This window comes from Ruditapes philippinarum, unplaced genomic scaffold (genome assembly GCF_026571515.1).
Source record: "Ruditapes philippinarum isolate M1 unplaced genomic scaffold, ASM2657151v2 ctg18895_1_1_1_1, whole genome shotgun sequence".
NCBI classification, from domain to species: Eukaryota; Metazoa; Mollusca; class Bivalvia; order Venerida; family Veneridae; genus Ruditapes; species Ruditapes philippinarum.
The window spans coordinates 1-15,747 of record NW_026867095.1 but is presented as its reverse complement, the minus strand read 5'-3'; the positions used below and the strand labels follow the sequence as shown (position 1 = coordinate 15,747).

The 15,747-nt window shown below is 31.7% G+C and overlaps 1 protein-coding gene across 1 annotated transcript; it reads left to right on the top strand.

Annotated features, from left to right (window-relative positions):
• The first annotated feature begins 8,414 nt into the window (after window positions 1-8,414).
• On the top strand, window positions 8,415-14,454 carry LOC132734847 (uncharacterized). The gene is made up of 5 exons (XM_060721710.1): window positions 8,415-8,576; window positions 9,150-9,177; window positions 10,813-12,165; window positions 12,448-12,719; window positions 13,681-14,454. Exons 1-4 carry the CDS (start codon window positions 8,415-8,417, stop codon window positions 12,699-12,701), a joined length of 1,797 nt encoding a protein of 598 aa, XP_060577693.1. The 3' UTR covers window positions 12,702-12,719; window positions 13,681-14,454.
• The last annotated feature ends 1,293 nt before the right edge of the window (window positions 14,455-15,747 follow it).

The following is a 15,747-nucleotide window of genomic DNA, read 5'->3' as shown; positions in this document are numbered from 1 at the left end:
ATACGTCAAACACAAGATAAAAAATGTGTTAGAAAAAAATCGCACATCCTTCAAATCACCTTGCAATTGATTCTATTTCCAATATTTTCGCATTATCCTTTTGTCAACAGGTGTCACGAGTCATCTATTAAACATATATTACTGGTACTTATTATATATTTTTATCATATTTTTCTTTTTCAACAATATCAAACTTCATCTTCAATATACAAACACACTTTGTGAAAAAATTTAAACTATCGCCGTTTTATTTTATTTACAAAATATTTCAACAAATTCAAGCGTGGCACTCAGCTCTGTCCGTATTTAAATGCGGTGCGCTAATGAATGTGAGAACCCGCATTATCCCGGATGACTCCGATTATAGCAAGGCTGATTCAAAGTGCATTTATATACAGCATATCTGAGAGTCATTTTGTTTTCAAAAAAGAGTATATTTACTTTCATTGATATATATAATCAACTATATGTGTTAGGATTAACAAATATGTATTTCATTTGTAATTTTAGGTGTTTGGAGCTCAACTCCTAAGTGTTTGTGACTTTAACGTTAAAAAAAGACATAAATGATATCGGGCCCACCGCACTGCGTTGCAATCGAATCCACCACCGTCTGCGTTGTAATCAATTTTTGTCAATTCTTTTATTAAAATGATAATATCAATTTCAAAAAGTTCCAAAATATGGTTGTTTTGTGTAATTATCATACATACGATGCGATGCCAGTGTATCTAGGGGTAGTTTTTAGTACATATGTAGTGTTATAAACAAAATTAGGCAAAAGTGGCGTCCCCTCGTCAAACTGTACAGAAGTGTTTGCAAAACTGGTCATGATTTGCACCCCATGCGTGTAATAAGTTTGAAGAGTACATATGTGGGCTCCAGTCTCACTAGGTGTTATCAGTAAAACATAAAAACATAACGTACAAATAAGTCATAAACTTACCGACACCAGCAAAAATCTATCCGACAGCCATGTTTTTCCACCGCTTCTGCGACGAAATCTCCATCGCCGCACCGGTAGACCCACCGCTTCTGCGAAAGCTATGGCCAGTGTGCACAAGTCTCTGTCAATTTAGTATCGTGTGACTGTAAATATTAAACTTAAAACTATGCAAAGGGGGGGAAATCAGGTTACAGTAAGTTTAACTCTATTATTTACTCTGTGCGCTCAGGTTTCGATTATGATTTATTACTATCTTGATTGTTTTAAGCATTAAGTTTCGGTTTCAAGTTCAATGGTTGCCTTAAGTGTCTTTATAACACACAATTTAATATGTTTTTCTAAAATTATTATTTATGCAATTGACGTGTCCTTTAATCGGCATACTCTCAATATATTATTGATTATTACAAATAAAGAAAATAGTATATATACATGTATATACTTCGCCTCGTATTGTCTCAAGTAAACATGTCTATTCAACCGATAGTTTTGCAAATCAATAGAATGAAACGTTCCATATTTAGAAATAAACGACATACAAACGCCACGTATTTTCAAAAATACAAAAACAATGAATTGTTGGCATAAACTTTAACGATTACCACTTTTATCTCGCTGATCTTTATGTGAATGACGCTACAGTACACATTAAATTTATAGGAATATTTATAAATAGAAAAAAAGCTATAAGTCAAAAGTCAAATTAGTTTTCATTCAAGGATACTTCCTGTTGATAATATTTGTTTATCTTTTAGTGCACACTTTGACATGAAGTTGTTATTTCAAACAATAATTTTATAAGTTTGAAATTTGCGAGCCTTTCTTTCTCAGTATATGGCTATTTTTTCAGAACCAGTTTTGTAATGTTTATGTTAAAAGGAGAAATATTTTTTATTATTCTCACGGTTCAAGAATTGTATTTGCATAAAATATAAACGGAAAAAATAAAGTACTATACCGGAAGAAATGAAACAAGTTCTCAGAAATCATTTGTAGGTAATTTTCTTCCGCCGTTCATAATCTTTTTACTTAAATATTTTCATTTATTTGTATTGCTTTAACTAACAAACTGTTTTGGAAACAACTGAAGAATAAACAAGAACAACAACAACAACAACAAATAAAAAAAAAAACAACAAAAAACGGACAAACAATCAAGAACAAATAAAACAACAATAACAAAAAATAAACACACATACTTTTAACGTATTTCAACTGTGAGTGACTAATATAAAGAACCATGCTATATACACTTATATGTATTATATATATTGAAAACAAGTGAAGTCACTTAAAATTTGAAGCTTACGTCTTACTCATACACATTGTATACTGACATAATTATTGTTTTAAACAATTCTAAATCTCAATATCTAAGGAAAAGTCAAAGTTGAAACGAATTCGAATAGGGTATCTAACAATTGACATTTTTATTCAGACACCGTACGGACACACTATTATTGCGAGGACACATTGTCATTGTGAGGACACACGGTCATTGTGAGGACACAGTATCATTGTAAGGACAAAGTATCATCGTGAGGATAAACTATCATTATGAGGACACACCATCATTGTGAGGACAAACCATCATTGTGAGGACACACTATCATTGTGAGGACAAACCATCATTGTGAGTACACACTTTTATTGTTGGGACACATTCTTATTGTGAGGACAAAGTACGTTACACATATCTAACATGGCAGATCGAGGAATGTTGCACAATGACCTCAGTGCTAAACAAGGTAAACTGCTTTACATAATAAATTTTGCATATTGCTATAATTCTTGCCATGACGACAGACCAGCTTTAACTGGATGTGTTTTTTTTGTGTTTTTTTTTTTGTTCTTTATTTTGGATTAATTTTAGCGTTTCTGTGAACGCACGCCTCCAGATGTTATCATGAAACGTATCAGTTGTCACAATTCATGGATTATTGTCGCACAATCCATGTGACAATATAAATGTGCTATACACAATATAGCTGAATTAACTATTTTTAATCACAAATTTTAATATTCGCTTAAGAATTGTTTTACCCGCTTGAAATTGTTTTTATGATTTTTTGAAATAAAGAATAGTATAAACCTGAAGACATTTTGCTTTGTAATATGCAAATTATACAGTGTATATGTTGGTTTTACATTTCATTTACAGGAACACGCTCAATTCGTGTTTCATCAAGTAGTGCACGAAACGGTTTTACAGAAGAAAGAATCCCTATTAAAAGCGTTCTGTTGGAGTTTTCTTCTGTGATACAAGAAAATCTTAAGAGAGATTGTCCAAACTTAGCCATTAGATTCAGAGAAAATGGCGATAACGTTGAATGTATATTAGGTGGCACTACACAGGAAGTAGGGAATGCTAAGTCTAAGTTACTTTCCATGGAAAATGATCTTGCTGAAAAGAAATTACAGTTCCCAACAAAAACATGTTTAGCTCTTAAACGTTTTTCAATAGAAAATGTCGTGAGTAACCTGTTGAAGAGCGATTATCAGTATTGCGTCGCCAAACAGGTTCATAACGAAATCTTCCTTTTTGGATTCGACAGAAACCTTATTGATAAAGCAGCCAAGTATGTATCGGGAAATATTTCTCATAGAGATTTCTTGCTTTTTGGTAGTCAAAGAGAAAAGAAAGACGCTTTTGTTGATCATTTCCAGCAAGTATATCAAGATAGAATAGTTGTTTATATTGATGAGGCCTGTCGTCTTAACTTGCTAGGTCAGAAAGACGCCGTTGATGAAGCATGTTGTGAGTTTAATGATATCAGCGAGGGAAGGAAGCCAATTTCGCCGACGAGTATGCATTCACAAGGAAAATCAAAAGTTACGAAAAAGTTTGGTCCGCTTGAACCAGTGCATTTTAAATATTTCTGTAAGTCAGTTCAGCTCGAAAAGGTCGTGAACCGTGATAAAGTGAAAGTAATTAAAGATGAATCAGAGTGTTCATTTTTTATTCAAGGAGAGAAAGAAAATGTTTTACGTGCTGTTAAATATTTAAACGAGACCGTACCTTCTATCCGTACAAAAGAAATAAAGGTTCCTTCTACTGGACCAACATGCATCATCAGATCATCTGAAGATAAAAGCGACTTTGAGAAGTGCTGGCAAAAGTTTTCTGTATTACTTGAAAAGAAAACATCATATGTTTGTGAAAGGTTACATGTTACTAACAGGCTTCACGGCAATTGCAGCAGTATTTGGTTATCCTCAAGAGGCAAACAACTTACTGTCAAATTTTCAGCGTTCGATGATTTATGTGTAGACAAAATGTTTATGATGAGCAAGAAGGATCAATCTAAAGGTATTGTTGACTTTTTAGCTATAAGATAATGGTATTTTAGTGCTAATGAAGTTCTTGAAAAGGAAAGATTACAGCTATATTAATAGAGGTGTTAGATTTATTATGAAACACAATCATAACACGTTAAAAGATTTTATAGCTTACAAAAACTCGTGCAATGCGATTAATTCATTAAAAGCATTGTTTCATACATATGCCAAAAAGCCAAGATGCGGCTCCCATGGTCTTGATTATACTGAATCGTAGGCAACGGAATCGCTAGATTTATACCATGTCCGGTCTTAAAAAGGCTCTCAAAGACGAATGGAGCAAACGCAAACTTGAGCAGTCATGCATAAACTGACCATTAGAAAGCTGATCAAAAAGATATAGAATGATTTACTATTGCAAGGATATCAGATTGAGCATCTGTTGCAATAACAATTAGGCAGATTTTTAAACTGTGTCTTAATGAATTGAACACGTTTCGAATATCTTGTATAATTTTTTCCTAACTGGTACTGCTTCTAGTATTTTGTAGTAAATATATTGATATCATCGCGAGATTAAAGTGAACGAACAAAAAAACCATGCATTTTTTCCGCGATAAATTGTTAAGCTTTTCTGTTTAAAGTACTCATTGATTTTCATTTTGATTTTCATTAACCAGTCAATTGCATACTGCTAATATAAGGCCAATGCCTACAATATATCAATTTTGATTAACTTTCGGTATGTTTAAATTTAGTTTGTGTCTATGAAATAATTATTCTGACCATTATAACGCAATATATGATAGGGTAATTTAAACATGTTCTACTTGTTATAAGATCGAGCCCGCCTAGGTCCATGTATTTTCGTTTTTAAATTTTCAATATTATTGAAGCTATGATTGTTTTATGTTGTTGTTTTTATATGTTTTGCACTTATTTTGGTAAAGTCTTCATCTTTTAAAATAACATGGTTTAAAAATTTATATATAAATTTAATTTGATTAAAATCAATAAATATAATTTCAATCCGGAAAAATACAATACGAAACGATTTAAAGTTACCTCACATCCTTGTCTACATTTTTGCTTACACCTGCCATTTCCAGGAAACTGTATTGCAAAAATAAAGAAAGAGAAAAAAACAATGGCAACAGCAGGGCTAGAAGCACAGATTCGATTTATTTTCAATAACAGCTTATATTTAAGAATTTTTGACATAAATTATAAGTCTATGTACTAGGATTGACAAATAAACATTTTTATTTGGATTTTAAGGCGTTTTGAGCTCCACAGCTCCAAGTATCTGTGGCTAGAAACATAATTGACTGTGCTATTGAGACTGCAATAACGACTTGTACATGAAGCTATTGTGATTTTTCAAAACTTGAGCTTATTCAATATTATTTATCGTAAATTTAAATGAGTGCTATAATGTATTCATAATTGACAGGCACTTAAAAGCAGACTATAATGTGATTAATGGAATAAAGAGGAACAATACAATCACCACTTGTATGTCTTATGTATTTAAAAATTTATTACGTGACGTTTTTTATATGCCCGAAAGAATTTCGGGCATATTATGTTATACCCCCAGGCGTCCGTTCGTTAGCAATTGGTTTCCGGAGCATAACTTAAGTTTCATTTGGCCCATAATATTCAAACTTCATAGGATGATTGTCCATATTGGGTAAAAGACCTCTAGTGATTTTGGGGTTACATTGTCAAAGGTCAAGGTCACTATTACCTTAAAAATGAAAACAGTTTTCGGTGCATTACTTAAGTTCCATTTGGCGCACAGTGTTCAAACTTTATAATATGAGTGTCCATATTGGGTAGAAGACCCCTATTGATTTTGGGGACACAAGGTCAAAGGTCAAGGTCACTATTACTTTAAAACTGAAAACAGTTTCCAGAGCATAAATCAAGTTCCATTTGGACTACAGTATTCAAACTTCATCGGAGGATTGTTACTTTATGTAATTCCCATGTCTAACAAATGCTTCATCTTTACTTAAAAAATCTTCGGGCATATAATGCTCCGCCTAGCGGTACTCTTCTTAAACACTGCACAGAAAATCGATTATTTCGCTAATAATGTTCTTTTCTTTATATTTAAGTAATACACAAATAAACGTAAAAACATGATTTCGTATTACTTTTTACACTCTTTTCATATCAATATCTTTATTTCTTTCTTCAGTTTATCTGTCTTAAATAAATGTTATTTAATTGTACATATGCTTGTATAGGTTACACCTTTAAAGTTATAAGAGATGACCTTGTCGAAATCGCTGTCCCGGAAAAGGTTAGCCGAGGACAAAATGATGACAACACTATAGGCTACATTATAAACACCATCTCGGGAAAGTTGCTTCTAGCAGCGAAAAGGTTGTTGCATTCCTAATATCCTCGTTTGCAAACTGGGATTTCAACAGTATCATGAGATGTATGGTAAACAGTTTCGTTGAATGGCTGATGGCACCAGGAACAGCTGAAGGGTTTTCAGTGATACTTTGCATAGCAAAGCACTCAGATTTTGTGGAAACAGATGAATATTTTGGATCTCGTTTATGGACCAGAATGAAAGGCAAGTAAATTCATAGTTATCTTTTTGTAAAGAAAGTGTACAATGAACATATACTGAATATACTGTGAATTAGTTTACCAGTACTAGATGCTTTCATTTTTGCAAGGAACTGATTACTTCTGTTCATGCATGAGCAATGGTGCAGTGTGTGAATGACCGTAAAGGGGATTTCATAAGTTCAAACACAAAGAAAGTGACCTTCACCGTCCGGGAATTGAACCCGAGTCGCCCGATTCACAGTCCAACGCACTACTGATTGAGCTAACAGGACGCTCTGCGTTACTAACAGTTTGTTAACAAAACGATGATATGAACTCACATTCTCCAAGGAAACGACTACGACGTAACTATTTTATTTTATTGTGTTAACAAATAGTAAATTGGATTTTCTTCTAACTTGTCTAACAATAGTCATTACTTGCTTTTACAGACTTTAATCGTGATGTTGGCCAACCAGAAATTAAAATTGTAAAAGGATATTTGGAAAATGCTGTTGTAAGACACTTTATTATTCCTAAATCTTCATTTAAGGTAGATTTAAATGTTATTTTTGCAATCAGGTTTACAATTTAAAATTCTGCATTAATATTTAGTATATTTGTTTCGAAACGTTAGGAGTAAACATAACACTTGTTTGAGTCACAAAATAGAAGGGTTTTATTTAGTGCTTTTCATGTCTGTAGACATACACTAATAGATATGATTGTCTGCTCTTATTGTGTATATTTTAATGTAAATACGTATATAATTGAAACGGAGAGAGTTGGACATATCTCTATTGAAATCCTCTTTGAATATTTTTACGTTAATATGTTTGTTCATTTTCATATATTTTGAACAATTGTTACATTCCATCAAAAACTTTTCTACCTCTGTAATTGATAGTTATTGCAATTTGCAATAATTTAAATTGTACTCTTATGTCAATATATTAACAAACATAGTTTAATTTGCGATAATTTGGCATCTTACACAGGCTGATGTAATAGTGAATACTGTTTCTCCAGGTTTGGAGCTTCGTTTTGGTAAAGTATCTTCAGCACTACTTGCAGCTGCAGGTCATAAACTTCAGGAAGAATGCAAAAAGGAGTTCCCTCATGGAATAAAGCCTGATATAATTGCTGTAACGGGTGGCTACGCACTAAAATGTAAGGCCGTTTTTCACATCACTCTTCAAAGAGAACGAACATCGGAATGCTATATTATAGTATGTAAACAAGTTAAGATTTTTGTTGATTTGTTTTTATGATTCTATGTCGTTTTGACAAGTATCTAGAGCCGTGCTTATTTGTCGGTAAAGAAACATATACAGTGTCACTATAAAATGATATGCAATTGACACTTTATTCAAAATCTATGAGACTATGCTTAAAAGTTAAAACGTAAACAAACAACCTTTTATTGCATGAGGTTATGAAGGTTGAAGGCATCTATATTAGGTAGGAAACCGATAGTATTGCGTAAAATATAACATATATTCTACTTTTAAGGCGTGGATTCAATTTGAGGTTTAATTTTCAGGATATACGGAATGCAGTGATGCTTTGTTTAAGAACGGCATCTGGATACTGCTATAAATCAATAGCTTTTCCAGCAATGGGTACAGGTTCGCTTAAATATTCAATTAAAGAAGTGGCCTCTGAAATGGTAATGGCAATAGAAAGATTTACAAAGGAATATGAGGACAAAGGAATAGGAGCAGTTCCAATAAAAGAAGTACAGATCGTGATGCACCCGAAAGATTTAATTTTATTTGAGGTAAAAGTTAATTTTGTTTACGTAATGCTCAAAAAGTCGCCACTGTTATTAATGAAAAATATAACATGCACGATTTTATCATTAAATCGAATAATATTTTTTTTGTTTCATTTCCTTAATTGTATTTTGAAATAATAATTTTGATATATTTCGGCAAAGTAATGCAACTTTTTTTTCATACAGCTGTACTGTGCTTTGAAATAAGATTTGTTATTCTGTCAAATTATCTTTCAATTGTTACACTTGTTTTGCTTTATAGCTGCAGTAACATCCATAATAAGTTCGTAATTGTAAAAAGCTACATATTTGCTGTAAAAGAATACTTTTAAAATGTCTGTATGTTAGAACTATGATAGTTTATTTTCTTTAGAGCTAATGTATCATGCACAAAATCATTGATTTAACTGTTGAGCATTATTCTAGTTCTAGAAGATGTTATTTGTTTACGTACAATGTCCATATGTCTGAAATAACAGAGACATTTTATGTTACAATTCATTCGACAATCAACCAAAACATTATGAAAACAATATAATTTTACTTTTAATTAACGTTAATACCATCTAACTTCAGACCTTCCAGAGAATTATTGAAAAGCTAGGTAAATATATCCTTTTATTAGAATGTATGATGTTTGATCACACTTTTAATCCGTAACCACAGTTAATATTGTTACAAATAACTGTTCTTTTTCTAAGTCTAGTGTTATTTGGATAGCTCTTTTGTCACTAAGTATCTATAATCAACATTTTTTTTTACTATGAGGTACATAGCAATATGAACTTTTTAGTACGGCGCGTTTCTTCATTATACGAGTACAAGCATAACGCATAGTGTTGCGTCTAATAAGCAAAACGTCGAAATGACTTTTATTTAGGAAATAGATATCAATTCTGAGTGCATTGTTGTAGAATAATGCACGGTTTTAGTTCAAATGCGTAGTAATATAATCACGAAGGCCGATAGGCCTGAGTGATTAATTACAAAGCATTTGAACGAAAAACGTGCATTATTATACAATAATGCACGAAGAATTGATATCTATTTCCATTCTAATACGTCAAGAAAAAATATAATTTTTATTATAACGTTGGACTTTATGTTTGGTGGTTGAATTTGTTTTCGCCTCAGAGTTTCCAATAGAAACGTTCTTTAGAGGCCGTTCCAGTGGGTTGAAAAAAAACTGTTAAATCTACCGTTTGTAGAAACATTTTGAAAATAACGAATTTTGAAAACGTTGATACAACTTTGTTTGTTTATTTATTTCAGTTTATAATTTTCCAAGCGAAATACAAATTATTAAAAGTGAAATAAATGTAAAACTAAACTCGTTTGCGACATTAAATAGCGAACTTGATTTGATTGTTTTGCACGTGCTGTTTGGCGCTATATTGTGACGTCACGTAAACAACACTTTAAACGTCTGTACAGCGTTAACGACTGAATTAAAGATATTGGTGTTCGGATTAATTTTCTTAGTTAGACCATTTTCTTTCATTCTAGATAGTTTTCACAACAAAATTCGAAAAAAATTGTTTTAATTTATCAGATTTTTTAAACAAAATGGCGCCTTCAATGTGAAAATACACAGGGAGATAATAAGAACGGCGAGTGCATTGTTGTAGAATAATGCACGCTTCCGGCCTTCTTTGTCTATATAGAAAAAATTCCGATAGTGTTAGAATAAACATTGAACGTGAACGTTGCTTTGTTGAAAACGGCATACGGCACTTTCTGTCTTACCTGGAGAAATTTTTGCTATGTTGCTAATACTTTTGCGTTTTTTTTTTTGTCTTTATGTATCTTTTTATTATTGATAAGAGAGCTTAAAAAATATTTAATGTCACCAAGATTTATAGACATTACAACTTAAATGACGTATATGTAGGAAAATATAGGCGGTGGATTATTAAGACGTTTTCTAAGAGCGGCGATTCCTGTCTTACCTAGGAAAATGCATATTAGATTAAAGAAATGGCTCAGAACCGAAATACTTTTGTAATGATTTGAATTTGTACTACATTGCAAATACATATAAACGATAAATATTATGAAATCATTTATATTTTAATATTTTTTCATAACTTTCTTGACGTTTTAAATGTTTGTGTAACTAAAGTCTAAAAATTAAATTTGTTGATCTTTTCTATACAAGTAATATATTTTACAACCCGCAGATCGATGAGATATTATATTATATTATTATATAATATTTTATAGATATTATATTATTCAGATTGTTGTGTTTTTAAAATCAAGACTTTGTTCACAGTAACACCAGCTACAGAAGTCAGTGTTATTTTTGAAATAACCAGAAATGAAAAGAATGTTGATAGATGTCAATCATGGCTCAGATCTGAAGGTAGACTTACTCCGAATAGTAAGCTGGCACAGTTACCCCATGAGCAAGAGTGTGTACATTCAACTCTCTGTCAAAGGCCCGACAAAGATACTAGCCGCTTAACATCTAAACAATGGCAAGATACCGCTCTTTCCAAAAGAAGCCACTGGCCAGGGGGTGAATTTTTTTCAAATGCTCATAAGCGAGATACTGATAATCCGTTAACCAATTCAAGGCTATATAGTGCTCATTCAGCCACCAGCTTTTGGCCAGGCGTTGCATATTCCAGCACAAATGAAATGTCAAGCGATGCATATTACGCCACAGATCACAAGCCAAGTGATACAAGTTCCATCACAGATAAAAAAGACCGTACTGCATATTCCGTAACAAACCAAAGGCCAGGTGTTGCATATTCCGCCACGGATCACAGACCATGCGTTGCGTTTTTAACCACAGATTACAGGCCAGGCGCTGCCACAGATCACAAGCCAAGTGCTACATGTTCAACCACAGATGAAAGACCAGGTATTGCATATTCCGCCACGGATCACAGGCCAGGAATTGTGCATTCCGCCACAGATCACAGGGCAATTGTTACATGTTCCACCACGGACGAAATACCGGGTGTGTTATATTCCGCTAAAGATCAAAGACCAAGTGTTGCATATTCCGTCATCGATCACAAGCATGATATTGCAAAACTAGGCACTTCGAAGTTGATTGACCAGGAAACAACTGGATATGTTGCTGAAGTTGTCAAGGTAAACAAAGTAAAAAATACCGCTAGGGATCGCCCCAAATCTGCAGGTCTGCAACGTGCAAGTGTACCTACATTTTTTGAATTCTCATATGCATATGAAATATATAAAATGCTCGTGTGTAAATTTGGTATAGAGGGTGAAATAAATGTTCAAGTTTATTGTGGTGATATAATAAATTTGCAGAATATCCAAGCTGTTGTATGTAGCGAAAATATAGCAGGAAATGCTAAAGGTATCGTAGCGAAGTTATTGTTGAAAAATGGAGGTGAAGAATACCTGCAGGATAAGGCAACTAAGTTTAGTCATATGCCAGCAGTTGGTGATATTGTCACAACCTCTGGAGGAAGAAACAGCTATATGTGGATTATACATGCAATTATGCCGCGGAAAGAACCAAGCGCAATACGTAAGATGTACTCAAAAATATTTGAAGAAGTTGCAGAAAGAAGATTTACATCTGTATCCTTGCCCTTATTAGGAACAGGTAAATGCTACTTATAAATATTGCTCGATATCAAAATTACTTCTTTTATTGTGTATTCTTATTTAATTAATTGAAACGAAAGAATTATTCAAACGCGTAAAGTTATTATTCGTGAAAAAGATAAGCCAAACAAGAAATAACAAAAGTAATGCAATAGTTCTATTGTAACACACGAATTACACGTGTCTTTTTTTCTCGAAATTAATAAAAACAAAGATGCAGAGACTACGACAATGTTAGCATATACAAGACTACTAGTACATGAATTTTTTTATGATACAGGTGTAGGCGATGTAGATCCAAGGACATGTACAGAAATGCTTTTGAATGAACTGATACAATTTTGCCAAACACAAAGATGGCAAAAACTTTCGCTACATATAGTTTCCAATGACGAGCTAGTTTGTGATATTGTCAAAGATGTGTTTACTAAGACTATTGACGAGATGAATACCATAGAAAAGCCCACCAAACACGAGGACGATTTTGTGTTAAACAACATAACGGACGAATCATCTGATGATGGGGAGATCTAACGTGAACCACGAGACCAGGTACAGTTTCAACTTTAGATATTCATTAACACTTCCATTGCTTCATACGGTAGGTGATATGATCATCTCTTAAGAACGCTAACATTCCGATATAAAAGAATATTAACACTATCTGATTTGTAATGGACTAGTATATTATAAGACATTATATAAAGCTGCATATTGTGAAACAGATTTACAGAATAAATATAAGCTGTAGCATGTTATTAACTAGAAATCTGATATGCATATTTTTTGAGTTTTGATCAATGTCCAAGATCATTTAAATTGTGGTATTCAAATTGAATTGCTATCCAGATGTGACGTGTTTGTTAAAAGAGACCCTAAACTCATGTCTAGATGGCAATGATTTGTTAAAAATACTCAACATGTGATTCAAAAGTTGTTTCACAATATTCTATTTATGAATTAACATAACTCTTATTAGTGATTACATTCTATAATTGTATATGTAATTTCACATGATTACAGGCGTTGAAATATTTTTTAAAGATATCTTAGATAAAATCCAATCGCTATTTAGTAAGACTATCGTTTTATCAACAGCTTTATCGAAATTTTACTAACAATTTACTTAAAGAGCATGTAACGCAATCTTTTTTTATGGTTTTATATAAAAAATATGATGCTCAAAGGAAGATTTATCAATATTGTAAGTTTAAAAAAGCATTATTTGTAAAAAAATTACCGAAATTACATTTCATGTAAATAAAGATTTATTTTCAATAAAGTCACATTTTCAGTACATATTTAGCATATTATTGGATGTTTGAAATTGTTTTAGAAGAAGAATTATATACATATATTATGTATTGTTACATCCTTAATTACAACATTCAGGAACTTTAAACATTATTTAAAATATTTGATGTAAGATACAAAATAATAAACCAATATTCCATTAAAGCTTTTTATTCATCTTTACCTAATAGGTGTTTTCCATCTATACCCTAATTTTCAGGTTTGGTAATCCGGGCATAACTTCTTTTCAGAGCGTAGCTGAGGAATTTGAAGAAAACAAACATTCAATATAGAAACTATTGAAACGACATCTTTAAGGATAAAAAAAACAATGTTTATAATGTGACAGGCGCACACATCTTTAGCGCAAACTTCCATGATTCAATTTATAACAAGAAATATCTTAAGAAAAAGATATTCGACAGAATTGTCCTGGTTAACTTGTATATTGTGTTATTTATCATTTTTAGATACATATTTATTTGACAGAATAAACAATGAGGTTATTTATATTGAGAAATGGAACACTGTGAGATGTATGTGTTCCTTAATGAATATGTCTTGTTTCGATAAGTGAACTCAGTTTCTAACACCAACATCTACGCAGTCGGTAGGCAATTATATTTATAAATACTCTATTAATATGCAAAAATAGATATAAATTATGAAAATTGTATCAATTGAACAGATCAATGATCATATAATTTATTGGTCATTTATTTGAGGGAGCCTGACAATCGCAACTACTCGGCCCTTTCCGTCAGTCTTCGGATAAGGACCTCGAACACAATAGTATGAATACAAAGAACGGATGCGGTATTTCGGTCTAACCTACGCTAAGAAACTAAACATGTAAACAAGCAATATATGTAGTAAAGTCCACCTAAACTAAGTAAATTCATATTTCGGATTTGTTTAAAATTGAACATCAGTGGGCATACTTAAATTACAAATTGTTGTCAGGCATGTTTTTAAGCATAAGAGTACCGGGACACACATTAGATGTCAAATATATACATACATTCATTTTACATTATCTTTGTTTCTGTTTACATCTGAAACCACGTGGTAGAACTATTTATCATCAGTATTGTTTTTCGAGGTTTTTATAAGATAATAGCCGAGGCAGTTCCGAATGGGAGCCTGATAGGTATTTTTTCTAAGTATTTTCATGCCGCACGCGCGTGAAATGTTATTGTTGGTTTTGTTATTTTGGAACCAAAATTTATAACTTCTTGTAAAATTAAACAGAAGGTTAATAACGTAAAAAAGAAAACTGTTCAATAGAAAACAGAACTTAATATATCACAGGAATCAAACTAGAAAGGTAAAGAAACTATCATGTATATTTCATTTTAGAACTATCCTTGTCATTTTACTTCCTTTTTGCAAGAACTATCCTTTACACTTTATTTTAGAAAATATCTTAAAAAATTTTGTTACTACCCTTTACATTTTATCTTAGAATAACAAGATTCTCAGATTTTGTTTTTAATTTTTAAAAAAGACCAATGAATTCTCTTTTATTCAGTTTTTATCTGTAATTTTGGAAAAAAGTCAAACTGATTTTTTGATGGCTTCTAACATAAAGAAAGAAAGAAAAAAAAGAAAGAAAATGAAAAATTTAAAAACCAAAAATTTTTTTTTAACAAGATTTAGACATTTCTTACTTATATCCTCTTAATATATATTTATATTTTTTAAAAATTTGAGAGTTTTTTCCCCTTTTATTAGTTTAACTATGAAAGTTTTAAAGAGCATAAATATTTTCCTTGATCATTTTGAAAATTTTATTATACGTACCCCGCTAACCAAATTTTAATTGGGGTACATGGTTTGAGGTTGTCCATCAGTTTGACAGGCCTGTATATGCTTTTTTCCAAGTCCGCTCTACCAGTTTAAATAAAATGTCATGGAGACAGTCAGTGTTTTTTTTTTTTAAGAATTCAAATTGTATTAATTTATTACATTTAAAAACAATGGAGGATTTAGATTTGTTTTTCTCACATTTACGTTGGTGAGGTATCTATAGCTGTTAAATTTTCATTAATGGTTGTAAACATTTATTTAGTATATTCCATAAAGTGAATATTATATTCCTTTTTTATCAGTATCTTTGTTTTCTTTTTTTTTTTAACTATAAGTAATTGTGAACATTTATATTAGTTAATTATCAGATTTAAAATGTGTTTTATCTCTGTTTATAACTATGAGGATGTATATAAGTATTATTCAAGAGTTATATTAGTTTTCCACCATTACACTTGGTGATGATTAAAATTTTTTT